This window comes from Hemicordylus capensis, chromosome 3, assembly GCF_027244095.1.
Source record: "Hemicordylus capensis ecotype Gifberg chromosome 3, rHemCap1.1.pri, whole genome shotgun sequence".
Classification (NCBI taxonomy): Eukaryota; Metazoa; Chordata; class Lepidosauria; order Squamata; family Cordylidae; genus Hemicordylus; species Hemicordylus capensis.
In genome coordinates, this window is record NC_069659.1 from 234,996,384 (window position 1) to 235,022,793 (window position 26,410).

Consider the following 26,410-nt stretch of genomic DNA (forward strand, 5'->3'; position numbering starts at 1 on the left):
ACCCCCACTTGCAAAGCAGTGGGGTCAAAATGAAGGTGTGTAATGAAGACACCAAAGAATCTAAACACTTCAAAAATACCTAAACAATTAACTGAGTATAGTTAACACACGGCAGTTGATAGTTGGCACTGTCCAATGATAGTCAAAATGAACAGAAGAAATGAAGGCATATAATGAATGATTCATTATGAGGAAAAGTTATTAGACACCAAAGAATCTAAACACTTCAATATTCCTAAACATTAAAATGAGTACCCCACTGCCTTGCTGCTGATGGTGGTGGTGGGTGTAGTTGGCACATGGCAGTTGCCAGTTGACACTGTCCAGTGACAGTCAAAATGAACAGAAGAAATGAAGGTGTGCAATGAATCCTCACAGGGATTCATGTTGAGGAAAAGTTATTATACACCGAAGAATCCAAACACTTGAAAAATGACTGCACATTTTGCTCCATGTCTCCACTTCTACAAGGGCTAGAGCTTAGGAATCTGGGGTGATTTGGAGGGGGTAGATTTGAATACAAAACAAATCAGGGGTGATTTGTTTTGTGCACAAATTGAATAAAAACAATTTGTGCACATCCCTACTGTGTAGTGCATTACAGCAGGAGACTCTTGCAGATAACTCCAGGAACACTAGAGGGCACTTGAATCCATCACAAGCTGACAGCACTTTATTGTCAAATACCGCCCTTCTGGCTTTTGGTTGGGCAGTAGTTCAAAACTAATTCTTAACTGAGACCACACATCTGTGGATTAGAGCAAGTCAAAGACTTTCCACTTTGTTTGCTTTATTGGAAGGATTTACTATCTGCTATGCTAAGTGAGCAATCTTTTGGAGGAACAGACTGAGCTGATTTCATGGATTCCTCAGGCTATATCCACATTAGCAATAGCAGCAACATACTTAACTTGCTTTACCAAGATTAAATTGCAGTTAACTCTCTTGGTAAGTTATTTGTCTTTTACCGTTTTCATCTACAGCAGACCTGTACAATCGGTGACCTCTCAAACAAAGGACAGCTGATGATCAACCAACGTCCTGTTTCTGCTGCCTGTCTAGCACTGCAAATGTTGATGGACTGCTTGGCTTGGAGGGTCACAATTTGGGTAGGTCTGACTCACAGTGCACAAAGTCAGTATTGGGATGTACTGATTTCCATGCTGCAATGTATAACTTCAGTATTAATAAACTGACTGGACAGTTCAGAGACTTTTGTTCCAGTTATCCGACATAAGGCTCATTGGATAGGAGGCAGCTGCCCATGCACCCCACCCACTGAAAAGCAACTGCTGACTGACCCAGTAAATACAGGGAATCAGCTGCATGACTGCACAATCTGACATTTGTTCTACTACTGTATGAGCAGCATCTTTCCTGAGCAATGCATGGTCTCAGAAGAGTTGAGAGAGAAATGGATGATTCAAAATGCGAAACTCCGAAACAGAAATGCACCTACTTGGTGATAACTTGCTAACAGGATTTTTGGCACTCTCTTGAGGCACCCATTGTGCCTTGGGAGTCACATGATCACTGGTGTCTGCATTTGGTGTGGCACTTGGTAACTTTCCTGGAAAAAAGAATTAGGATTCTGGATCACAATGATTTAAACAGTTTGAGGATGGGTGGGCCTCTGGAGAGTATTCCTGCAATAATACTCAAGTTCGATGAAAGTTTTTTTAAATTTATTGTTAAATTTATACCCCGCCTTCCATTAAGAAAATCCCAAGGTGGCTCACAAAGTTTCACAGAGTAGATTACTAGTCTCAGTACATTTATATCTACACACCTGTTATCTGAGATTGCCTAATCAACAGCAAGAATGGCTTCAAAGAAGTCTCAGATAAAATCATGGAAAAATACCTACCACCACCAGAGAACTCGCATTTTGGGCGGTATAAAAATGTGATAAATAAATAAATAAATCTGGTTTCTAAAATGCTAAAGGCACATTATCATCATAAATAGAATATTTAAATTGCCATGGGCTAGGAGCAAATAGGGAATATAATTTTCTTTTACTACTCCTGTTTTGCATACAGGTGGCCCTTGTTGTCCGTGGTCCCAGCACCCATGGTAGAATATTGTTTAAACAAGTATGCTCCAGATATTTGCTTAAACAAACTTCCCCACCTGATACATGGAAGTGCCAGGAGAGCAATCGGGACACATGTGGAGAACATCCCAATGAATGTGCTCTTAGAGCATCCCCTTCATAATGATGTGTGTCAGGCTCCATATCATCCATACCAGCCCCATGGGATATGTGATTGTGTGTTGATTGTTTAAAATGCAGCAGCCTTCCCACCCCGCATGTTTTAATGAAATTCCTGGGTGTAATTCCTGCTTCTCTCACCTGGGCATGCTGCCATTTTACAGACTTGGATGGTCTCCGGCTTCTCACTATCACACTGACCAATGTTGTTGTCACTGGACTTGCACACCACCTGGCGCTGCTGGATGCCTTCTCCACAGCTGACAGAGCACTGCCACAGAAGGAGAAGAAACACACATATATTACGGATGAGGGAAGGAGGAGAGACTGAGACATTAAAATATGCCCCATGTGATGCCATCAGAAACAAGACAATGGGTGGTTGGCGATCAAAAGCTGACCGACAAAGCTGTACTGCTGACAGATACACAGACAGAATGTTCCCACAAGGGGAATTTCAGGATCAGAACTAGAATGTATGAGAGAAACCCAAATACGTACACATATAATACTTCTTCTGCAATAGAACTCTTTTCCATGATCACAGCAGAAATATTAGCCTGAGGGCCATATTCAATATTTTAAAATGTACATACGTAGCATAACAGGCATATATTAACCCTTTAAAAGAGTTTCCTTTTAAAATGGTGGCTCTCATATTTAGTTGGGGGAGAGAAATGGCCACTATCCAACCCAATATAGGCACCATCGCAGTGGCTGTTGTTGGTGTCTCCCCTGGATTTCCATTTTGATTGTGAACCCCTTTGGGACAGGGAACTATCTTCTCATTCCTTTTCTGGTCTATGTCCGAAATAAAGTTACTCAACTCAACTCATTCCTTTTGCTATGTAAACTGTTTTGAGGATGTTTGAAAAGTGGTATATAAATATGTGTAACAACTGTAACAGTAGTTTCATGAATACAACCAATACCAAATCACTGCTGAGAGATATGCTGAACTTATTCTACCATCATTATTGTTCTGAAATTGTTATTTTAAAAAAACCTCAAGTCAACTCGTGAAGAAGAAGAAAAGCTTTAAACATTGATTTAGAAAAGCACAAGAACTGTACACCAAGAAGCCAATTATTTACTGATTATTTCCAGTTTTTTACAAATTTTGCCAGACACATTTTCCAACTTCTCTGCAACTGTGAACTGTAGAATGGTGTTACTTTTTAAAATCCTAAACATTAGAGTTTCATCATTCTGCAACTGTGAACTGTAGAATGGTGTTACTTTTTAAAATCCTAAACATTAGCGCTTCAAACATTAGTTCTTCAAGATCCCATAAAGAACTCAAAAGTACCTGATGGGCTACTGCGAAATCACAAGCCATTTGCCAACTGACAGCAAACTAATTCTTTCAGTACCATTCAAGTTTTCCTACAATATCAGTGGGTGCTGGCATTTTATAAAACATCCCCTGGCACAGCAAATCCTTACAAATAAAAGTCATAATAATGCCACAATAGTCTGAGCTATTCAATGATTTAGGCTCTCCCTCAACAGCAAACCCTGTAGGACAGGTTCCGTTATGTACAGGGCCTGTCCTTGGAGGAGACTAGTTTAGTCTGCCTTACTGTGTATGTCTGAGCTGTTCTGGCAAAGTAAAGTAAAGTTGTGCCCTTGAGATGGTGTCGACTCCTGGTGACCACAGAGCCATGTGGTTTTCTTTGGTAGAATACAGAAGGGGTTTACCATTGCCTCTTCCTGCTCAGTGTGAGATGATGCCTTTCAGAATCTTCCTATATTGCTGCTGCCTGATATAGGTGTTTCTCATATTCTGGGAAACATACCAGTGGGGATTCAAACCAGCAATCTCTTGCTCAGTAGACAAGTCATTTCCCCGCTGCACCATTACCAGGTAAAGCAGAGGTCAAAAGAAGGTTTTAAAAGACCTAAGCAATAGGCAATGGCTTTCAGCAACAGAAAAGGAGACTAGTGGGCCTAGGTACAGCACAACAGTTGCCTGTTTGGAGCCAGAAACCAAAGTTCAAAGGATTCAAGGCAGAAATTCCAAAATGGAGCAGCTTGTTAAAGCGGATGTGAGATTAAGGACATGATGCAAAGAAGGCCCCAGTGTGTCTGCTGCAATTAGCAAACAGGCTGCCAGACCAAGAGGGTTGGGGATTTGGTGCAGAAGTGCAAAGGGATTTATATTTTATTTGTTTGCCTAGGGTACCAAAGTAACTCAAGCCAGCCATGGTAAAAGTAGCCATTTGGCAATGCCAGCTTACCTGGGACCAGGCCCCTGTCCTCCACTGGGCAGGACATGGGACGCGGCTACAGGGCCGACGCGTGTCCGGTTTGTCTCCTGTGCAATACTTTGTGTGCACTGTCCGGTTTGTGCCATTCTGTAGGTGCTGGATACACTGTACCACTCTTATTTGGACACCCAGCTTGCCACAGGACTTGCTGCAGGCTCCCCACTCCTCTGTACCCCATCTGCAAAGAGAATAAGAAAACCCTGCATTGTTAGCCTGGTAGCAGGAAGAGATTCATCAGCCTAATTCTCAGTAAGGTGGCAAACTTGTGTCTGGCTGACCCACTTTGGACTGCATAGAATTCCGGGGCAGGGGAGGTGGCTTGCATGGTCGAATGCTTCTCTGCACTAAAAATTCCCTCCATATAGAAAACTAGATGACAAGGAAAAGAATTATAGCCTAGCCCTCTCTTGGACATGCTAGTCTTCTATATGTAAGTATATTTTTCATGTGGAAGCACTTGTCATGAGAGCCCCTACCTGCTGTCTCAAGTGGTCTAGCCCAGGCAAGATGTTTGCAAGTCTGAAAATTTCCAAGTACTAGAGAATGATTACAGGCATCTGGTTGGCTGCAACTGGAACCAGAATGCTGGGTTACACAGGCTTTTGGTCAGACCTATTATTATTATTATTATTACTACATTTATTTCCCGCTTTTCCTCCAAGGAGCCCAGAGCGGTGTGCTACATGCTTGAGTTTCTCCTCACAACAACCCTGTGAAGTAGGTTAGGCTGAGAGAGAAGTGACTGGTCCAGAGTGACCCAGCTAGTCTCATGGCTGAATGGGGATCTGAACTCGGGTCTCCCCGGTTCTAGTCCAGCACTCTAACCACTACACCACGCTGGCTAGCAAGGCTTTCTTTATTATCCTCCAATACAAGCCTTAGCCCGGAGACACTGGGCTAGGTCCCACAGCCCTCAGGCGTGTATTTTCAGAATGCACAGTGGGATGTAGAGGAAAGGACTGTTTCGTTAACGTCACCTCTCCCTTGTTGCACATACACAATACGTTTTCCGGCACATGCAACTTTAGTCTGTAATACCCAAGGACAAACAATGAATCCTATTGCTAAGATTGGATTTGAGCAAAGAACTCATTCTCTATGTATTGGATCTCTCTGGAAGAAGAAGAAGAAGAAAAGAAATAGCAGCATTTGGATGCCTGTCACTTAAGAAGCAGGCAAACTCAATGCTTTATAGGCATTACCAACAGTAAGGTAAAACAACCACAGCCTCCTAACTTAAACTTCAGCTATTAGTTTTTTTAAAAGTTGGAGGATGCTTTGATGAGAAGGGAAGAGTACTCACACTGGTTGAGAGCACTCCTGCGTATTGCATCTTCTGCGGATTGGCTTTGGTTTCTTGCCATTATCACAGAAATTCCGGTGCACCATTCGGTTATCACTCTTCCTCCGGCAGCCATACTTGGTATATTGGATTCCTGCAAAACAATAGAAACAAAACAAAAACCATGAGGAAACAAATAGGACTAGGACTAGGTTTCTCAGGGTACAAGATGGTCCACATTATAAAGTTGTGTATATTCTCCTGACAGATCATGGCCCATAACATACTTCTCCAGTCCCGTGCTGTGCTAGTCATGTGAGCTTAAATAATGGTCCGATACAGCACCCCCCCTCCCTTTCTCTGAAACTGAGCAGTTCTTGGTCTGGACAGTTCCTACAGTTCACCTGGAAACCCTGGATAACATGCAGCTTAAGTTACTCTTGATTCATTCTATTCAAATTAATAGAACCAGTTTAATACTAACTTAATCCATTCATTTTCATAGGACTACTCAATAAATTTAGTCTAGATGTCAGCCCCTATGCATGCCCCTTTGAGATCACTGGAAAAGGACCATGATATCATTATTAAAAATACAGACAAAAATATTGCAGGTGGGAATATTTGCACATCCAGCACAGGTGCCATAGTCTAAAGGAGGGAGCACTGAACAACTTCCACAAAGTATAGCAAAAGAGTATTCTGTACGTGAGTGTCTACACATGATTTAAGTAGCCACTTCTAATATATTTTAAAAACTCACTGCATACTCAGGGGGCATAACTGGAAAACAGAGGATTCATCTGGATCCCCTCCCTAAATCTAGCTACTAAATGAGATAAGAATCCATTTTGCTACTTTAATCAAATTACTCCATGCCCTAACAGTTGTTTCCTCTATGACAATGCCACAGTAGCATTTCTTTACACTGACAAATTCAAATTCCTATGATAGTCCAAAGCAAACTTCAGTATAAACTGGTCAAATAGATTCCAGCAAGTGAAATAACTTCTCTCCAGTCAACAGAGGCTTATTGAGGAAGTTTAAATCTTTTTTCTTTCCCTTCTGTTTTTGTTTCCATTTTCACTTGATGCTGAGTTGCATAATAAGGTCCTGCGAGCGGCCACATTATACAGACAGAAGGGTCATAGAGAAACATGCCCAGCTGAAAGTTGGCCCCAATGCACTACAATACTTTAGTGTGACTTCTGCTTCCCAGACTTCTGGTTCAGCAAAGGCTCCACGCTGCACAAATAAGACCTTTACTCATATCCTTGCATAACATTAATAAATAAGTCCTTCACCAACACTTCCTCACAGTTATGGAAGAATAAAGGAAGGAAAGTATTTCCCATCACACATACAGGCCACATTTTGCTCAGCCAATGTTTAAACACACCATAGTGAGTACTTCCACAAAATGGTAGAACAGACATATAAAAATATTACAAACAGAGTGTAAACTAGTGGAAACATTTCTCATTAATGTTTTGGTCTTCCGGCTTTAGCCTTTACTGTATAGGAAAACACACAAAAGAAAGTGTTCCCAAAACATCTCCCTAGAAATGCAGCTTATGTAGATACACCATTGGAAAAACAAACTTAAGTCCACAAGATCCAACTTTTCAAAAACTTGCTTTGTCTGTCTAAATGCTCTGGATAGGAACTGGCATCGATTTATTCAGTGTTTATTATTGCATTTGCTTCCATGTGGGTCCTACTGCATTGCAAACACAAGAATATCATTATTCACAGCTACTTTACTTATTGGCAGGAGCAATCAAGGGTTGCACTCTGGGGAGCAATCCTAGGAAAGGTGCATGTCTAAGGCCCTGCTTCTGCCATCACCAATGCCATGAAAATGCTCTTACCAGGCCTGTCATATGGGGATCTTGCTTGCACAGATGCAACACGATGAGCAGTGGCAGAGCCTCATCAAAGGAACTTTTTGTGCTACTTTTCAGAACAAGTGGCTCACAGCATTGAGCAGTAGACAGGCCAGAGCATAAGGCTCAGGAAGCAAGGGCAATCAATTTGTTCTGGGGCTGCCTCCAATTTATGTTATGGCATAATGCAATACAGTTAGATTTAGGGATGTGCACAAAACTGGTTCTTGTGGTTCAGTTCTAATTAGAACCAAACTCAAACCGGTTCTACCGGTGCTGGTTCTAAGAACTGGCCCATGGTTAGTTCTAATTAGAACCCCCCTAGAACCAGTTCTAAAAGGTTCTCCATAGGGAATAACGGGGCTCAAACCGGCCCATTAGTCCCTATGGGTAGCACCCAGGGGTTTGTGGTAGAACCCCATGGGTGCCAAATACTACCCAAGCTCCAAAGCAATTGGTCAAAGGGGCGATTTTTAATTATTTTAAAACTATTTTTTAAGTTTTACTATTTCTCCCATAGGGAGTAAAGGGCATTGGATTTTTTTGATGTTACATGGATTTTACATAATGAATCCCTATGTAGAATCTATGGTCCATCAGAGAATCCAACACTAGTTGGCATCCATGGGGGCCCACCACACCACCCGCTTTGGTACCCCTAGGTGTGCCACCAGCCCAAACACCCAAAGCAAAGTCACAAAAACTACCAAAGTGACCAAAATGAAAACTACAAAAACACTACAAATCTAGCCTAAATCCACAAACCTAGCTACAGAGAAACCACACACCATGTGCAAACCACAAACCTCACCTGACCAAGACAAGAAGGCACAATTCAAACTAACAAGAACTAACCACAGAAGACTGTAAGCCTGCTGGAGCAAGCCACAAACCAAACAAGTAGACACCATAGACACATTGCAAACCACAAACCTGCTAATGACATTTTAAGATGTCTTGAACTGGAAAATGGAGGCTCGAGCCTGCTAGAATATCCGGGTTCGGTACGATTCAACCTAGGACAGGCCCTATTTTATTTTATTTTTAGAATTTGGGCTTGACCTTGAACCTTCGAGCTGCCAGGGGTGGGGTTTCCAATCAGAACTGGTTCTAGATTGGACCAGTTCGCACATCCCTAGTTAGATTAAGACAAAAACCTGTTCTGTTTAAAAGACTTATTTTGATTTACATCTTTACTGATGCTAAATCAACTATACCATTCCTAGACTGGAACACAAACATCCAAATATGCTTGCAATGCTGAATGTGAGGCAGTTAAAACAAATAAAACCAGATGAAAATATGTGACGGAAAGATATCACAACTCTTAAGGGCACTGGTTTTCCTCAAGGTTTAAAACCCAACTATCAAAGGCTGGTTTCACACATGCACATTCATTACCTGATGACTGCAACATCAAGTGATGATGTGAATGTATGAATGAACTACCACAGTCAGAACTCTCTGTTCAACTCTCTACTCTAACTGCAAGTCCATACAATCCAAACTCTGAAGCAAGCAAGCAATAGCAAACACAGCTTTTTAACATTATTTAAGCTTCAGAACCAATAGTCATGAATAGAGGAAGTATCTGATTCATTCAGGCCATTCAGCCACAAATGAGAAACAGTTTTGTGTTACTGAAACCAAAATTACATTACTAACATTAGAATGAAACATTCCTCAAAGCCTGGCAAAATGATGCACGAGAGACAGTTAAACTCTTAACATAAAAACCACACAAGATCTCCTGCCAGTCCACATCACACTGCATTGTAAAAAACCATAGAGCAAAAATGCGATTTCTTAACACTAAGGGTTAAAACTCCCATTCATTTGTCCAATTAGTTCTCTAAATTTTAAAAATCCCAATAAGGTTGAATCTAAGGACTGTCCAAACCTTCTAAAATCAACTTCTAAATTTGGGTAGAAGTCTCCACTCATCACTCAGAAACACTGCTTTTGAACAAAACCAATTCACACATGAAACTGAGCACCATCAAGTATAGAGTTCTCACATGATATACATGTTAGTTGTTCACAGGCATACAGAGTAAGAACATACGGAAGACCCTGCTGGATCAGACCAATGATTCATCTAGTCCAACATCCTGTTTCCCACAATGGCCAACCAAATGTCTCTGGGAAGCCCATAAGCAGGACGCAACTGGTATTGAGAAGCAAACTGCCTCAGAACCTGGAGGTAGCAGCCATACACAGGAAGTACTTCCAAGATGTACACCAAGAAGAGGACAACCAGAAATACCTCCTCCACAAGCTTTTGAGCACTGAGACCAGCTCTTCAGAGCCCACTCGTAGGTGTCCATTTCTTCAAGGAGGACATTGTTGTTTCCAATGACAGGAAGGAGATCTTCATGTATGATATATTTATACATCAGGCTGCTCTTGGAATCTTCTTCTTGTGGGATAACCTGGAATCAGAAGAAAAAGGACAGAACCTACAATGAAAAAGGAAATCTCCTCTTTCTTCTACAGACATTGTGGCTGGGGGTGCTGGGAGTTGTAGTCCAACAACATCAGGGAATCCAAGCTTGAGAAACGCCCTCCCCCCCAAAAAATGCATGAGTTAACGAGGTAGTTGCCATGGCCAACAGATCAAAGATCTAGAAAGCTACAGTTAAAAAAGCAATTTTAAATTTTTGTAAAAATTTCAGAAAAACAGAACAACATCTAATTTCCCTCAAACTCCAACAGGAACTTTGAAAGGGTACAGTTCTGGCCCACTGAACAGAGAGGAAAGGAAACAAAACAAGTTTCAACCTTAGCCTAGCTAATTCCTCTCAGCCTCAGCTTCTCATTTGTAAAATGGAGGTAATACTGACTTCCTCCTCTGCATGGATCTTGTGTGAACTGCTCTTAAAGCATATCTACCTTGTTTTGCCATTTAAATGTTTTGCTGAATTACGTGTGTGTGTGTGTAATTCAGCAAAACCTTTAAATGGCAAAACTTTGTTGGTCAGCAGCACAGCAGACTTAACGCTGTGCTGCGCCCCCTAAAACACACACATTGCCGCTTGCCCATGCCTCAGCCATGCCTCTTGTGCCGTCAGGGTGTGGCCAGCATTGGATGGGGTGACATGTGGCCCTTCAGTCCTTCTCAGTCAGCTCACCGGCTGGGTGTTCTCTCTGTCCCTCACTCCCAGCAAGAGAGCAAAATAACACCCAATTGATGAACAAAGTGCTAACCAGCTGGGAGTGGGCAAGGGGATGCGTGTCCCATTCCCAGCTGGTGAGCACTTCATTTGCCGGCTGGGTGGCATCATGAACGCCAAGCCTGAACTCATAGTATCCGAGTCCAACACTGAGGAGTCACAAGCTGAGGCAGTCATGGGTCCTGAACCTGACCCATAATGCCTGGGTCAGATACAGAAAACTCACAGGGCGAGGCAGGGTGTGAGGGGCTTCCATCTCCAACACCAGGGTCCCCCGTGCCTGCTGACCATCTCAACATTCCCCTACCTTTGTCCTCTGACTCAGAGAATGAAGCAAAGGCACTACAATCTACATAAGCGGCTACCCAGCCCCACCATAGCCAGTGCCTAGAAAAGAAAACAGCTTTTCTTTTGAAAAAAATATGAAAGAGACATTCCAGGTTTGGGTCGGGCTGCATCTCTGGCTGCTACTTAAGCCTTCAGTTTGCCTCTGCTCCTTGCTGAAGCAGCACCCTGCCCTTGAGGCTGGAGGTGGCCCACAGGTCTCTGACTAGTAGCCATTAATAGACCTCTCCTCCATGAAGTCATCCAAACCCCTCTTAAAGCCATCCAGGTTGTTGGCTGTCACCACATCCTGTGGCAGAGAGTTCCACAAGCCTTGTTGTGGATGTGTCCACAACAAGACCATTGGTCTATCTAGCTCAGTATTGTCTTCACAGACTGACAGCAGCTTCTCCAAGGTTGCAGGCAGGAATCTTTCTCAGCCCTATCTTGGAGATGCCAAAGAGGGAAGTTGGAACCTAGATGTTCTTCTCAGAGTGGCTCCATCCCCTAAGGGGAACATCTTCCAGTGCTCACACGTCAAGTCTCCCATTCATATGCAACCAGGGAGGACCCTGCTTAGCTAAGTCATCCTTGCTTCCACAAGACCAGCTCTCCTCTGTTCCAGTTCTCTGCTCTGTTTGATTCCTGGCTTTTGACCCACTGCTTGTTTGACCTTGTCCTTTCCTGATGGACTGACTTCTGGCCCCTGATCCTTGGCTTTGGTGACTTTGGCTTGCCTTGCCCCAATGGTATTCCTCCTGATACACCTGTCCCACTCAGGTACAACAGGTGAAGAAGAGGAAGGGGTGTTGTGGTGGCCCCACCAGCGACATTTGTCCCCCCTTATCCAGTGGTGGCTATGCCCCTGCTTCTCACATGCATGCATATACCAGTCCATTACACGCTCCTAAAACTCACCAGAACACCGATGGCTTCGTGCAAGGGGCCACTGGTTTTCAAGCTCTCCTTGCCATTCTCAATGGTGTACTCCCATTCCAAGCCCATCTCTATGAAAGCGTTGCCCTTGAAGCCTTTGCTCTTGGGATGAAGGATGAAGTTGCCCGAGGCTTGGTTCTTAACAGCTGGTGAGAGAGACAAGTTCATAGAGTACAGCAGAGGAAACACAAAGTGGTTATGTGCATAGGCAGAGAGTAAGAATGGACTACATGGTTTAGAGTTGTGCCAGCCTCAGCAGCGTCTAGCAACCAAAAGATTCCACAGCATGTTGCCGAGGACCAGCAAGGTGACCCTTCTCCACTGTCTAAGAACTGGTGTAGTGTAGACCTAGGCTAGGAGGCTCTTTTCAGATTGTACCGTTATTTAATCTTCTAGCTGCCACTGTTGAGATAGTTCTAAGTCAGGGGTGAAAAACTCAATTGGGCAGCGGGCTGCCCTGCCAAGCTCCCCGTCCCCCTCCACCATCATGTGGGTGCCCAGTGCGAGCCCCTCTGTGCTACCCCCTGCCTTGCTGCTTCCTCTTCCACCCAGGGTGCACGCATGCCCGTCACTATTCCCAGTCCACTCTTGCCACAGTGAGAGGGTGTCCGGGCTGCTTCCTCTCACATGCAAGAGGAAACCATCCATTCATCTGCTTGCTGCAGGAAGAGCCAGGTGGGCAGCAGTGGGGAGGGGGGAGGAGGAGCAGGAGGAGCAGGAGGAGGAGGAGGCAAGGCAAGGGGCAGCACAAAGAGGCAAGTGCCAAGCCCCCACATGATAATGGAGGCGAGTGGGGGCCAGACAGTTGGCCATATGTTTGCTACCCCTTTTCTAAGTATTTTAAGTTGGTTCTATTATTTTCAGTGCTTCCACTGAAAAGTCTCCCAACATTCCATCCCACTCTGGCAGGATTAAAACCCACCAGAACACTGAAAGCAAAGCCTGACACACACACACACACACACACACACACACACACACACACACACACACCACACACACACACCGCATTCTCCCAAGGGATCCTTGCAATCCTTACAACCATTCCCTTCACAAACACACTCCATTCATCAGGATGATGGACATTTTGCTAGAATGTAATAAAGGTATTCTGTAAAGGTTTGTCAATATATTTCCCCCCTTATTCTACTTTCACCTAATGAAGAAAACATAAACCAAAAACAAAAATTCCCTCTCTTCCACTTCCATATTGTTCCAAGCGCCCTCTGGTTTTCATTTCAACTTGCTTTTCATTTCCTTTAACGTGTTTGCTTGACTTGTTTGTATCACTGACACGCCAAGCCTGATATTCCAAAGTCATCCTCTAAATTAATAGAGCTTCTGAGCAGAAAGAAAACACACACACGTCCCCACCCTCTCTCTCTCTCTCTCTCTCTCTCTCTCTCTCCCGCCCCCCATGAGCATGAGAGATTTGGCTTCAAGTCCAGGCCTCTCCAAGTTTGCACAGCACAGAGAGGAGCATTGTATGAACACCAATAAACGATTTCAGCTTCAGCTGTATTTGCCAATTTCACTAGAAGCCTCCTTTAGAATAGATTTCACAGACAGCAGGAGTTGGTGAACTGCAGCTAGATCTACAAGATACTTCATAGCATCTGCTTACTGATCCATTCCTAAGATCCATGTATGGATATAATATACTCCAAGTTAGGGCACAACATTTTGCAAAGTAAATGTATTCAACATCACATTACTAAAAGTATCCATGGCTCCTAAAAGTATCCATGGATTTAAAACTGTATGCCCTGTTGCAAATTATTGCATAACTAGGTTAGAGTTAGACTGACTAACCACAACTCTAGTTGCCCCCGAATAATTAAATATACACTTGTGAACAGCAAATTAATATAGATGAAATTGCCACCTCTGTTAATTTGCAATTGACAAGTGTGAATCTGTTAAAGTGCACCCTTTTGACTGAAAATTAATATAGAAATCTTCTCTCTTATGGATGTGTTTCATAATGTGATGCTGAATAAGTTTCATACCCTAATGCTAGGAAACTTGTTTTGTCCCATGTAATATTTTTCTCCATGCCCAACATATACAAATTCATGAGTCACCACTGGAATGCCTATTTAGAGTATGGCAACCATGGGTTTATGCAAATGGCACAGAATAAGAAAAAGAAAATCTCTACATGGGACACTTGTGAGCAGTTACAAATATATACTTAGCCATGTGCAGACTAATTCCCAAGGATACTGGCTGAAAATTTGCAGAGTACAGTCCAGCCACTGATAAGCACTTTAAAGTCCTACTGATTTCAATGGCAAGTTAAGCATCTCTATTTCTCCCATTAAAATAAGTAGGGCTTTAAAGTGCTTAAAGTTGGTTGGAATGCATCCTGCAATTTTTCCAGAAGTTGTTTTTGAGAATTAAACTACTAAACCAGGGGTCCTCAACCTTGAATTCCCAGATGTTGCTGGACTACAACTCCCATCACCCACAGCCTTCAGCCACTGTCGCAGGGGGTGATGGGAGCTGTAGTCCAGCATCTGGGACACAAGGTTGAGACCCCCTGTGTTCTTTAGGTAACTCCTTTAAATAAGCAGTGACAGGAAAGAGAGAGAGAGAGAGAGAGAGAGACTCAGCCCACCTATGCCCATGTTTGGCTCTTACCAACTGTATGGGAAGCAGGCTCCATCTCTTCAATCTGAACATGCCTGGCACCAGCCGGAATCTCAAACATTTTCAAAACACTCACTGAAAATGGGAAAGAAAGAAGCCATTCTTAACATGGATAATGCTACCGCCAGAAACAAGTTCATGGAACACTCATATTGGGCTCTAAAGCTACGTGAATCTTCACAGAGAGGAAACTGGTGTTATTTTTTAAATTACCTTTTTTATTTTGCTGCAGTTAACAAGCATGTTCAGTTAAGTCTGTGCTTGATATTTCAGGAACAACTCCTGCACAAACCACACAGAAATGAACAGAGATGCTCCCCAAGAACTGTGCACCACAATCCAGTTCTGCAGATCACTGATAGAATCAATCACTGAAAGGTTTTCCTGTACAAGGATAAATACCTCCCTTCCTTCCTTTCTTTTAAAAAGTATATTCATACCTGTGGGGTTTTTTAAAATTGCGTACTAAGAAATAGATGGAGAATATGTCCATATGGACAGCATAAGCTTGATACATTGTACAGTAAGCACGCATAGTCTCTAAGTGAGGCCGGATAATGTGCACAAATTGACAGGGCAAATCGGAGCATTGGTTATGTACACTGAAGGCTTCTTCTTGCTGCTGGATTTGAGGACATCTTGTGTGGGTTATCTTTTCCATGTGCTGCAGAGGCACAAATTAAGTCAAAAGTTTTAAGAGCCTGGGAAGGATGACTCCACCCAGTTCTGAATAGCCAAGGCCATATACTAGAGACAGGAATTATACGCATATATCAATTAACACAAAGTGTAGCAGAAAAGATAAAGAAGAAAAGGATCCAGACAACGCCTGGATGTGTTCTGGGTGGGCCAAGATGTCCTCAAATCCAGCTGCAAGAAGAAGCCTTCATGGTAAGTAACCAATGCTCTGTTCTCTGCTGCTGGATGAGGACATCTCATGTGGGACATACCACAACCCCATATCTTGGGAGGGAGCATCTGTGCCTACTCAGGGGGAAGAACAGGTTATAGCACCCATCTGCCAAATGCTGCCTATGTGGATGAGTCAATTTTATAGTGTTTGGTAAACTTAGGAGGAGACTTCCACATAGCAGCCCTGCATATTTCCTGAAGGGGGGCATTTGCTGAGAAGGCTGATGAAGTCTCTGCCAATCTGGTAGAATGAGTGAGGATCCGAGTAGGTGAATGTAGATTTTGAGTATCATATGCAAGAGCAATGCACACCTTGATACATCTAGCTATGGTGGAAGAGAAGACCTTTTTGCCCATGGATGAAAGTAGTAAGGAGACAAACAGAGCTTCTGTGGACTGAAGCTGTGCTGTGTGTTGTATGTAGACTTTTAAGCACCTGCATACATCCAACTTGTACCATGCTCTCTCTGATCGGTGCACCGGGCTGGGGCAGAAAGAAGGTAACATGATGTCTTGAGATTGATGAAATGCCAAAGAGACCTTAAGTTTGAAGGAGGGATCGGGTATCAGATGGACCGATTCCAGAGGAAAGATACAGAGATTCTTGTGGATTGACAGTGCTTGAAATTCAGAAACGGTTTGCGCCGATGTGATGGCAATTAGGAAGGCCGGTTTGAAGGAAAGTAATCATAGTGGAATGCTGCGAATAGGCTCAAAGGGAGCAGCATATAGGACAGTGTGCAGGTTCCAGGAAGGAAAGTGATGTCCAGTAGGTGGGGATAAAAGGCTGGATACCCTGTGGAAGTGCTTCAGATGTGGATGAGAGTGCAGGCCTTTGTTGGAGATAACCAAGAAGACCTGCTAAAGAAGCCACTTGGTGCTTACGAGTGTTGGCCATCAGGCCCTTATCTAGTCCATCCAGGAGAAACTGAGTAAGTTCTTTCACTGCCACATTACCCTTGGGAATAGAATGTCACACACCAATGTAGGAACGCCCTCCAAGTGTACTAATATATATGGTTGACAGATGCCTGCCTGGATGCTAAGATAGTATTTAAAACCTATAAAGAGTAACCATGCTTGCTTCCAAGGTTCCACTCAGTCTCCAGGTGGTAAGATTTAACCATGTCGGATTGTGATGATGAACTGGACCCTGCTGGAGTAAGTCTTGTGTTATTGGGAGGAACTAGAGATCTGAGACAGCCAGGTTGAGGATTTCCAAAAACCAGGGCCTCCTTGAGTAGCTCCAGAACAGAGCTACTAGAATCACTTCTGTCCTGTAGAGTTTTATCTTCCTCAGGACACAGTGTTGAGGTACTGCTGGAAATGTGTAGAGGAGGCCCAGGGACCATGGTGTTGACAGGGCATCCATTGCTTCTACACCACTGCATGGAAATCGGGCAGAGAATCTAGGTAGTTCAGTGTTGTGTGGAGCCATGAAGACGTCCACCTGAGGAGACCCTAGGTATTGTGTGAGTAGGTCGAATGTCAGTTGTTTTAGAGTCAATTCCCCTGGGTGAATCTCCTTGCAGCTGAGCCAGTTGGTCATGGTGTTGCGAGTTCCCTGGATATGATGAGCAATGATAGATACCAAGTGTTTCACTGCCCATTGCAGAAGGAGCACAGACTCCCCAAGTGGAGAGATTTTGATCTGGTGCCCCCCAGCGACAGACATGCACCTTTGCCATGGTGTTGATGGTATGCACAAGGACTTGTTGATGGACAAGTATGTGTTGGAATGCTAAAAAGGGCAAGACAGATTGCCCTCAGCTCCAGCCAGTTTTTGCTGTGTACCTGTTCTTGTGGGGTCCACTTTCCTGAGATGAAAACAGTGGGCTCCCCATCCCAATTGGTTGGCATTGGTCATGATAATTCTTGGAGGATCCAGGAATTGTTTTGAGAGAGAAGAAAGAGATATGATTCTGTGAGGTCCACCTACGGAGTGACTGTAGTATGACGTGAGGGACAGGAACTGATTCTGGAGTCTTCTGAGCTATTGCCTACTGGTATTTATTTTTATTTATTAAAACATTTTTATACCGCCCAAAATGTATGTCTCTGGGTGGTTTACAACAGGATAAAAACAAAGTAAAACATTCGTTAAGACAAAAATGGGGAGGGGGGGAAACACACACATTACAACAATTTAAAATTTTTAAAATAATATTTTAAAACAGCATTAAAACCAATTAAAACAACATTAATTAAAAGCCTGGGTGAAGAGATGTGTTTTAAAAGACTTTTAAAAAGCTGTCAGAGATGGAAAGGCTCTTATTTCACTAGGGAGTGTATTCCAAAGCCTTGGGGCAGCAGCGGAGAAGGCCCATCCCTGAGTGGCCACCAGACGAGCTGGTGGTAGCTGCAGACAGACCTTTCCAGCAGATCTCAGTGGGCGGTGGGGTTCATACCGAAGAAGGCGTTCCCTTAAATACCCAGGGCCCAAACTGTTTAGGGCTTTATAGGTTATAACCAACACCTTGTATTTTGCCCAGAAACATATCGGCAGCCAGTGTAGCTCCTTCAATACAGGAGTTATATGGTCTCTCTGAGATGACCCAGAGACCAGCCTGGCTGCCGCATTCTGGACCAACTGTAGTTTCCGGACTATGTACAAGCGCAGCCCCACATAGAGCACATTACAGTAATCCAGTCTGGAGGTTACCAGCAGATGTACCAGTTTTGAGGTCATTCACCTCAAGAAATGGACACAGCTGGCGTATCAGCCGAAGCTGATAGAAGGAACTTCTGGCCACCGCCTCAACCTGGGACACCAGGGAGAGGCTCGGATCCAGAAGCACCCCTAGACTGCGTATGGAAGAAGTCTAGTCTATGGATGTCTAGCAGCTGATGTTGCAATGCAGGAAAAAGAAAATCCAAAGCTGCAAAGACAGAATTACAATGGAAACGTGGAACATAAGAAGCATGAATATGGGGAAGCTCGACACAGTGAAAGAGGAAATGAATCAACTACAGATTGACATCTTGGGCATCAGTGAATTAAAATGGACTGGAATGGGACACTTTTTGTCAGAAAACCATACCGTTTACTACTCAGGACACGAAAACCAAAGAAGGAACGGTGTTGCTTTCATAGTCAGGAAGGCTATAGCAATGACAGTACTTGGTTACAATGCGGTCAATGACCAACTAATATCAATTAGATTTCATGGACAATCCTTTAATATGACAGTTCCTTCAAGTCTACGCCCCAACAACTGATGCAGAAGAAGAGGAAGTTGATGAGTTTTATGCTCAAGTCCAGTCTGAAACTGACAGAACATGCAAGCAAGATGTGATGCTGGTGGCTGGAGACTGGAATGCCAAAGTTGGAAAAGGTAAGGAGGAAAACAGAGTCAGCCTATATGGCCTAAGAAACAGAAACAAAGCAGGAGAACGACTTATTAGTTTCTGCCAAGCCAATGATCTCTTCATTGCTAACACATCCTTCAAACAACCAAAGTGGCCCCTATACACATGGACATCACCAGATGGAGTACACAGAAATTAAACTGATTACATTATTGGTGCAACAAGGTGGAAGAGCTCAGTTATAACAGCAAAGACGTGGCCGGGGGCCGATTGTGGAACTGATCACGAACTGCTCATGTGCAAGTTCCAAGTCAAGCTAAAGCAGAAAAACAAAGCTATCCAGCACCCACGATATGAACTTGAGAATGTACCCACCATTTTCAAAGAGAACATCCGGAACCGCTTTGAAGTTCTGAACCTTATTGATAGGGAACCAGAGGAACTGTGGAATGAAATCAAAGAAGTTGTTAAGGACAAATGTGCAAAGAGACTGCCAAAGACCAAGAAACAGGAGAAAGCAAAATGGATGTCAGAACAGACAGTGGAAATTGCCCAGAAGAGAGAAGCCAAAGTCAAAAAAGATAAAGACCTCACAAAGAAACTTAATAGGGAATTTCAGAAAAAGATAAAGACCTCACAAAGAAACTTAATAGGGAATTTCAGAAAACAAAGAGCAGTACTACAATGACATCTGTAAAGACCTTGAGGATGGAAATAGACAGGGAAATACAAGACAAGTTTTCCAAAAGATCTCTGAACTCAGAGGGAGGTTCCAACATCAAATTGGTATGTTAAGGGATGCCAAAGGACAGATGGTAACTGATTCAGAGAAGATCAAACAGAGATGGAAGGAGTATACTAAAATCTATACAGCAGGGACGTCAACATCCAAGATACTCTAGAAGATATCCCCTACTTGTAAGAACCTCTTGTACGGGAAGATGAAGTTAGATTAGCACTCCGGTCATTACCAAGTCGGAAGGCTACAGGAATTGATAGAATTGCTACAGAAATATGGCAGGCAACAGAAGAAGAATCAGTCAAGGCTCTAACCAAACTATGCCAGCAAATTTGGAGAATGACACAGTGGCCAAAAGATTGGAAGAGGTCAGTCTACATACCCATACCAAAGAAAGGAGACTCAACAGATTGCACAAACCATCACACGATATCCTTAATTTCAAATGCTAGCAAAATAATGCTCAGGATCATCCAATGCAGATTAGAGCCCTACATGGAAAGGGAAATGCCAGATATTCAAGCTGGTTTCAGAAAAGGCCAAGGAACAAAAGACATCATTGCTGATGCACGCTGACTCAGTATATGGCAGCTTCCTATGTTCCTAATGTGCAGGAGCTCAGTTCATCTTCAGATTGAGCAAGGTGAAGAAGGTCTGCCCTGGTTGCATAACTGATGTGTTGGCAGCTTCCTATGTTCCTATGAAACCAGACTGGTTCCAGATCAGCAAAGGAGTAAGACAAGCCTGTATACTTACTCCTTATTTATTCATTTTATATGCTGAACATATACAGAGAGAAGCTGGATTGGAAGAAGATGAGCAGGGGCGTAACTATAACAGGGCAAGGGGAGACAGTTGTCTAGTGGCCCACTGCCTTGAGGGGCCCCCCAGAGGCAAGTCACATGACTGACTCCCCTAGCTGTGCACCCTCCCAGGCTTCCTTCAGTTGTATTCATCCTCCGAAATTGATGTGAGTGTTAAGACCTGAAGCTACCAGGTCAGCATGTCTTTCTCTAGTACCATTAAATGACTTGCATCGTCCACAATTTACAAACCTTTTAAAAAATAATTTAGGATGATGTTCTATTGTGGCACATAGGTTATTCACATGCACACATGCATTTTACTATGCTTTTTGTTACCACTGTTCAGCCTCATTTAAGATTTCTTTACTTCATGAGCTAAGCTTCAGTGAGGGGGGGGGCATTTTAAAATCTTGTCTCTGGGCCCACTCCAACCTTGCTACGCCCCTGAAGATGAGCGTGGTTTTAAAGCTGGAGGAAGAAAAATCAATAACCTGTGCTACGCTGATGACACCACTCTGAAAGCTGAGAATGTGGATGATCTGCAAGCTCTAGTAATGAATGTCAAGGACCACAGTGAAAAAATGGGACTACAACTAAATGTAAAGAAGACTAAACTAATGACAATGGGTACAGCAACCAGCCTCAGAGTTGACAATGAAGACACTAAAGTGGTGGATAGCTTCTGCCTTTTAGGATCAACTGTCAACAGTAAAGGATACAGCAGTCAAGAAATACGCCGCAGACTAGCACTTGGTAGGGTACCAATGAAGGCTTTGGAAAGGATATTTAGATGCCGTGATGTGTCTACAACAAAAAAGATAAGAATTGTTCGGACAATGGTTTTTCCTTGACACTCTATGGATGTGAAAGCTGGACTTTGAAGAAGCAAGACAGAAAAAGCATTGACGCTTCTGAACTTTGGTGCTGGAGAAGACTTTTGAGGATACCATGGACAGCCAGGAAAACAAACAGATGGATAATAGAACAAATCAATCCAGAATTTTCACTCGAGGCACTAATGGCCAAGCTCAGACTATCATGCTTTGGACACATTATGTGAAGATCTTGCTCTCATGAGAAGTCCATAAGGCTGGGAAAAGTTGAAGGAAAGGAAAGAAGATGGTGATCAGCAGCAAGGTGAATGGACTTGATTACAACAGCAATGAATGCACCACTAAGAGACCTTAAAGGCCAAATTGAAGACATATCATCCTGGAGAGAATCTATCTATGTGGTCGCTAAGAGTTGACACTGACTTGACGTCACTTAATCAATCAATCAATAGAAGAAGGAACCATTGCTGTGGATGTAGGTGGAATCTACAGGGCTCCATATTGTCTCCAATGTTGTTTAATATCTACATGAAACCGCTGGGAGAGATCATCAGGAGATTTGGTGCAGGATGCTATTAGTATGCTGATGACACCCAAATCTATTTCTCCATGTCAGCATCATCGGGAGAGGGCATAACCTCCCTAAATGCCTGCCTGGAGTCCATGATGGGGTGGATAAGGGATAACAAACTGAGACTGAATGCGGCTAAGACGGAGGTACTCATTGTGCGGGGTCGGAACTCTAGAGATGATTTTAATCTGCCTGTTCTGGATGGGGTCACACTTCCCCAGAAGGAACAGGTACGCAGTCTAGGGGTCTTTCTGGATCCGAGCCTCTCCCTGGTGTCCCAGGTTGAGGCGGTGGCCAGAAGTGCCTTCTATCAACTTCGGCTGATACGCCAGCTGCATCCGTTTCTTGAGGTGAACAACCTCAAAACAGTGGTACATCTGCTGGTAACCTCCAGACTGGATTACTGTAATGCGCTCTGTGTGGGGCTGCGCTTGTACATAGTCCGGAAACTACAGTTGGTCCAGAATGCGGCAGCCAGGCTGGTCTCTGGGTCATCTCAGAGAGACCATATAACTCCTGTATTGAAGGAGCTACACTGGCTGCCGATATGTTTCCGGGCAAAATACAAGGTACTGGTTATAACCTATAAAGCCCTAAACAGCTTGGACCCTGGGTACTTAAGGGCACCGCCCACTGAGATCTGCTGGAGAGGTCCGTCTGCAGCTGCCACCAGCTCGTCTGGTGGCCACTCAGGGACGGACCTTCTCCGCTGCTGCCCCAAGGCTTTGGAATACACTCCCTAGTGAAATAAGAGCCTCCCCATCTCTGACAGCTTTTTAAGTCTTTAAAAACACATCTCTTCACCCAGGCTTTTGATTAATGTTGTTTTAATTGGTTTTAATGCTGTTTTAAAATATCATTTTAAATTTAAATTGTTGTAATATGTGTTCTCCCCCCCACAATTTTTATCTTAACGAATGTTTTATTTTGTTTTTATGTTGTTGTAAACCGCCCAGAGACCTAAGTTTTGGGCGGTATAAAAATGTTTTAATATTAATAAATAAAATAAAATAAAATAAATCTGGCCCAGGCAACTGAATCCAGAGATGCCACCATCAGACTGAGGAGACATTCCATGGTGGGCAGTGGGATCCTTAGTTGAGAGTGGACAGAATGGGCTGAATCTATCAGCATCCAGATCTGTTTCTGAGGAAGACACAGTCTGTGAAAGTATTTATCATGACCCCAAGATGGTGAATTTGACATGACAGAGAGAGATGACTGATTACCCTATTTACCAGGAACCCATGATCAGTTAGGGCCTGTAAGGTGGTCTCTAGGTCTGTATGGGCAGACTGAAGTGTCGGAGATTTGAATGGGAGATCGTCGAGTTAAACAAAGATCTGAACACCCTGCAGTTACAGGTGGGCCACCAATAGTGCCAGTATTTTTGTGAAGATCCATGGGGTTGAGGACAATACAAATGGCGGTGCCTTGTATTGATGTTTGTTTGTGTACTTGAATCACAAGAGATGGCGGCTGCCTGGGTGAATGGGAACATAAAGATACACTTCTGTTGGGTCTATTGATACTATGAAGTCCCGGTGATGGAGAGACTCTGATATTGACTGGAGAGTCTCCATCTGGAATCTTCTGCACTTGACCCACTTGTGTAAGAACTTAAGGTCTAGCTGGAGTTAACCAACCTTTTGGGGTACCATGAACAACCATCCTTTTTTGATACTGTGAGCACAGTACCCTTTTGGGTACTATGAACAATCAGAATAAATGCCCATCCCCTGTTGAGAGAGGTACCAGTTCCACAGGGCCTATAGCCAAAAGATGGTGAATTGTGGACAGAAGGCTTGAATTTTTGATAGGTGAATGTGATATGGGTTTTGTGAGAAACTGGTTGGAGGGATTTACATAAGGTTGGAACTGAGAGTGCCCTTCAGCACATTTGGAAGGTGTCTTCTGGTCACTGCTTGCCTTTCCTCCCTGGCGGCAGCCTGCTTCCCTGCCGCCACTCACCCTTGCTCCCGAGCTCCTCTAGTGCCGTTCAAGCCAGGAGACCGGGAATGAAGACACCTCATCTCTCCATTAGAGCATGTGTGCCCTCATTTCCTGAAAACTCCCAGCCCTGACAGCAGTAGAAGGGCTCAGGAGTTAAGGGAGTGGTGCCAGTGGCAGACGACAAAGCAGAGGCACACCCACCCCGGCCCCACAGCAGCACACCCTTGCTGCCACCTCTGTTGCCCTTTCCCCTGCCCACTCACCAGGGCCAGCTCCCAGCCTGAAAGCAGCAGAGAGCTTGAGAGCAAGGGTGAGCAGTGGCCGGGAAGCAGTTAGTAGAGCGCCGCAGCAGCACCCATGCCCCCATCTCACAGCCCTGTGCCGCTTCACCACTGCTCCTGCCACCCTTTTATCTGCTCACTCAACAAGGCTGGCTGGCTCCACCACAGGCCAGGAAAAACGAGCCCGCAGGCCGAATCCGGCCCATGGGCCGTATGTTGTGCAGACCTATTGAATGCTGGGAGCTGCCACTCTTGTTTGACCACATCTAGAAAGCATTCAGCAAAAGGAATAGTGATGTCTTTGGTTTGAGGAAGACTAACACATCCTTAGGAGTAGGGATAGATGGCACAGACTGCAATCCCAGAGTGGCAATAACCTTGTTCATCAGTGGAGAAAAGTCCTCTGCAATGAATAACCTTTGTGATGCAGAAGGGGAATCAATGGCTTGGTCATCAGACCATTTTCCATCCTCTCTATGGTCCTGATCTAGGTCAGGGTCCAATGGGGAATCATCCACTGGAATGTGGTCCCGAACATATTCCAGTGGGGCATTATCAATTGGTGTGGATGGATTAGCACCTGGGCCATTGGGATCTGGGACATTAGGGGTGTAGATCTGGGGATTCATACTCAGAAATTTCAGGTGAATAAGGTTGGCCATTATCCTGGATAAACCACCCTGAGTCATTTTTGGAGGGGTGGTATATAAATCAAAATCAAAATCAAATCAATCCTGAAGTGTGCTAGCAACAGTATTAGATTTCTTAGACTTAATAGGTGTTTTAGATTTCTTTGCATGTATGTTTGCACTTTTTAGATTTTTTTTTTTAGGGGTGTGGCTCTGAGAAGATCATTTGAGTGTGGATAAATGCAGGGGGGGGAGAGAAAGGAGGAAAAAATAGTCAGGAAAGAGGAAGGCCTCGGATGGGAAGTAGAGGAGCTGTCTCAGGACTAAAAGAACTGGGTGGGATCATCCTTCCCAGGCTCTTAAAGCTTTTGACTTAATTTGCGTAATCCTGCTTCTGGAGCAGGTAGGAAGGATAACTCACATGAGATGTCATCATCCAGTTACAGAGAATGAATGTTTTATATATTGTGTTGTCAATTTACATAAGGTTGAATTCAAGAGTACCCTTCAGCACGTTTGGAAGGTGTCTTCTGCTCACTGAAAAGCTACTTTCTACTAGAACATTTTGCAAAGAAACTAGAGTAAATCCAAATATGGTCTTCCACATGCACAACACATTGCACAGGCAGAATCATTAGGAATTCAATGTCTGAGGGGGAACTGTTAAAAAGCCATCACACCCCCATGCTGCTTTCCTGATCACTCCCCCAAACCTGCAACTGATATTTACAACAATTAAAATAGAAGGGCAAACTATGTGTTGAATTAAATCTGCAGTTTGGCTCTTAAAATCCCCTAAGAGTTCCCAACTGGTCCCACAAATGCATAGTCACCATGCATACACGGCCTAAAGTTATGGGGAATACAAAGTTGCTGTCCCACCCTGATATGTCCCCAGTAATATCTGTGACATGGCATAATCACATTTGGCTTCCTGCTTCCTACGAGAGAAATTTTAAACATATGACATCATGTCAGAAGTTTTTCTTTCAAATGTCATCTTGGAGACACGTAGGGATGGAAAGCATAGGTCAGCAGCATACATATGTCTCCTATAACCTGCAGTTAGGGTCACAAAATTTTGACATACGTTTGACAATCCAAGGTCAGGAAAAAGCAAAAAAACCCCTTGAGAACTAAAACATGGAGAATCAGCTTCAAGATACTTCTAGCTAACCTCCAAACTGCTAAACCTGAAGTTGGAGGAAAGGGAGCGAAGCAACACAGAAATTTTGTGTTGAAGTTATATTCTGGACTCCAGATTTTATGCCAATTCTGATCGTTTGTGGCTTGTGAGAAAACTCTCTGCCTAGAACATATTGCTTTGCCATTTTTAAAAACAAAAGGACACTAAGTTTCTCCTCTCACCTGGTTGCTTTGGGGATTTGACTAAAGTCCCCTTCACCGTCCGGCAGTGGGAATTGTCTCCTCCACAAACACCACACTTGTCATCCTGCTTCAGGGAGCCAATTTCTTTGTCACACCCAACGTGCTGTCATCACAAGAAGAACAAAAACCACAAACACAGAAAAACTGTGTTATGAATATAGTTTTGAAATGACAACCTTTATCAATAGGCTTCAGTCTCTGAGCTACTACTCCAATCTGAGTAGTAGTAGCAGCTCAGTATCACTCATTT

The 26,410-nt window shown here is 43.7% G+C and overlaps 1 protein-coding gene across 6 annotated transcripts in view; it reads right to left on the reverse strand.

The window, feature by feature from the left end:
* Positions 1 to 26,410, reverse strand: part of ADAMTS14 (ADAM metallopeptidase with thrombospondin type 1 motif 14) — a 131,334-nt gene that overhangs the window by 7,955 nt on the left and 96,969 nt on the right. For all 6 annotated transcript variants that reach the window (XM_053310922.1, XM_053310920.1, XM_053310919.1 and 3 more), the window contains 8 exons: positions 26,140 to 26,263; positions 14,730 to 14,813; positions 12,069 to 12,232; positions 9,920 to 10,085; positions 5,789 to 5,921; positions 4,456 to 4,663; positions 2,357 to 2,486; positions 1,460 to 1,570 (listed from right to left, as the gene is read on the reverse strand). In XM_053310922.1, the coding sequence (XP_053166897.1) occupies positions 1,460 to 1,570; positions 2,357 to 2,486; positions 4,456 to 4,663; positions 5,789 to 5,921; positions 9,920 to 10,085; positions 12,069 to 12,232; positions 14,730 to 14,813; positions 26,140 to 26,263 (1,120 nt within the window). The remainder of the gene's footprint in view (positions 1 to 1,459; positions 1,571 to 2,356; positions 2,487 to 4,455; positions 4,664 to 5,788; positions 5,922 to 9,919; positions 10,086 to 12,068; positions 12,233 to 14,729; positions 14,814 to 26,139; positions 26,264 to 26,410) is intronic.